At 55.2% G+C, this 2,151-nt stretch overlaps 1 protein-coding gene across 1 annotated transcript in view; it reads left to right on the top strand.

Moving 5' to 3' along the window:
• Window positions 1–555: 555 nt before the first annotated feature.
• Window positions 556–2,151, top strand: part of ENPP7 (ectonucleotide pyrophosphatase/phosphodiesterase 7) — a gene marked incomplete at its 3' end in the record, with an annotated part of 3,643 nt that continues 2,047 nt past the window's right edge. The window contains exons 1-2 of the mRNA XM_009874745.1: window positions 556–796; window positions 1,882–2,027. Of these exons, the coding sequence (XP_009873047.1) occupies window positions 556–796; window positions 1,882–2,027 (387 nt within the window). The remainder of the gene's footprint in view (window positions 797–1,881; window positions 2,028–2,151) is intronic.

Here is a 2,151-nt window from a genome sequence, read left to right as displayed (position 1 = left end):
GCTGGGCTGATGGGACACGGGGGCTTCAGCACTCACCCCCTGGAGCCTCTCTGCGGGCTGCTGGCACGGCCAGGGTCCAGCAAAGAGCCTCCTTCCCAAGTACTCATCTGCACAAAGCCTCACTCAAGAACATCAGGTAAAACCAGGCTCCTCTCTGAACACCCCTCTTGACATGGATGAGCTGCAGGGAGCCAGCATGGGGCAGAGGATGGCGGTGGGGGCACAGGGTGCTGGGGAGGCAGGTTTCACCTGGGCTGCCTGAAGAAGGCAGCCTCCTGCCCCGTGAGTGACTCTTCCCATCCGTGGGTACTGAAATAGCAGCCGACGCCACCGATGGAGGAGGCAGATTTGGTGTCTGACCCAGAAGGAAGTCTAAGCTAATCTACTTCAGCTAAACAAAACTCTGAGGCGCTCATTCTGATACGAAGTGCTGGCTGAAGCCACGCACCTGATCAGCAATGGCAAGATTAGATAAGAACTGAACTTAGTCCCATCCTGTACATATTAATGCGAGTCCTCTGGATATCTGGGCTATTCCAGCTCAAGGGCACGAAGATGTTCACCTCACTGGGGTTCCTGCTTGCTGCCCTCTCTTTAGCAAGATGCGTCCCCTTGCAGCAGGTATCCAGCCACAGCAAAGTCCTCCTTGTGTCTTTTGACGGCTTTCGGTGGAACTACGACCAGGACGTGGACACCCCCAACCTGGACGCGATGGCCGCGGAGGGGGTGAAGGCACGGTACATGACTCCTGCCTTCATCACCATCACCAGCCCGTGCCACTTCACGCTGCTGACCGGTAAGTGCCTGCTGGCTGCCAGCTGGGCAGGGCAGCATGGGCTGAGGAAAAGTAAATTTAAGGCTTATGCATCCACGAGGGAAACTAAGTCAAGCAGCTCCCCAAAACTCTAGCAGCACGTGAGGCTTTAGCACAGAGACAAGGCAAGAGTTGCAGAAAGTGAGAGAACTCAGCATGTATTTGTCAGAGGTAAATAGCACCGGACCTACCTGATGGCCTCCTTTGATAAGATAGATGATTTTTCAGGCAAGGGAGATGCACTAAATTTCATCTTTCTGGACTTCAGTAAAGTATTTGATCCGGTGCCACACGGGAAATCATTAGTTAAGATGGAGAAGATGAAGATTAGTATAAAATACCTGATGTGGGGAAGTAACAGGCTAGAGGGAACAGGACAGCAGGTGATGCTGAGCGATTGTCAAGTTGGAGGGAGGGCAACAAGGGAATTCCTGAAGAATCGATTTTGGAGCCAATCTTATTTAAGATTTTAATTAATAACCTTGGCATAAAAGAGTGGAACACACTAATGAAATCTGCTGATGAGAAAAGGCAGGGAGGCATTGTCAATACAAGGGAGGACAGGGATATCGTGCAGAAGTAACCGTGCGGTCTTCAGGACCAGAATAATAAAAGTAGCATGAAATGTCACAGTACAATGTGCCAGTCCTTCATTTCTAACAGGAATTTCTGCTGCAAGCTGTGAGCAACAGAGAAAGCAAAACACCAAAGCGATTAGTGAAGTGCAGGGTGGCGGGAACCCCCCCTGCACTGAGGGCAGGAGCACTGGGAGGTGGCACGGGCACCCCGAGGGGTGAGGGTGCCCTGGGTGGGGGTTTAGGTGAGACCCACCTGGGATCAACCCATCCCCCTGAGGAGCAGGCATCCCCCCAGCATCTCATCCCCTGCCCTGGGAACCCCACTCTGTACCAGGCAGGGGGAGGAAGAAGGCGAAAGAGAGACAAGGGGGGAGCTGGGGGGGGGGACAGAGGCAGGAGCTCCCCCGGAGCCGGTCACTGCCCAGCGCAGGGGCGAGCCCCCCCAGCCATGACCGGGCTCACCCCAACCTCCTCCGTCTCTGCTGACAGGGCGATACCTGGAGAACCACGGGGTGATTCACAACATGTGGTTCAACACCAGCACGGGTGTGAAGCTGCCCTACCACAGCACGCAAGGGGTGGACAGCTGGTGGGACAACGGCAGCCTGCCCATCTGGATCACGGCGCAGCGACAGGCAAGTGCTACAGCTCCCCGCACGCACCGGGCCTGCACGGCCGCATCCTGACAGCCAGTACAAGCTACGGGCACGCCACGATCTCTAGTGGCCGTGAGCTAACATCCTTGCTGCAAACAGCTAG

Source organism: Apaloderma vittatum, unplaced genomic scaffold (genome assembly GCF_000703405.1).
Source record: "Apaloderma vittatum isolate BGI_N311 unplaced genomic scaffold, ASM70340v1 scaffold13378, whole genome shotgun sequence".
Classification (NCBI taxonomy): domain Eukaryota; kingdom Metazoa; phylum Chordata; class Aves; order Trogoniformes; family Trogonidae; genus Apaloderma; species Apaloderma vittatum.
Note: the sequence above shows the minus strand (reverse complement) of the source record. Positions and strands in the feature narration are given on the sequence as shown.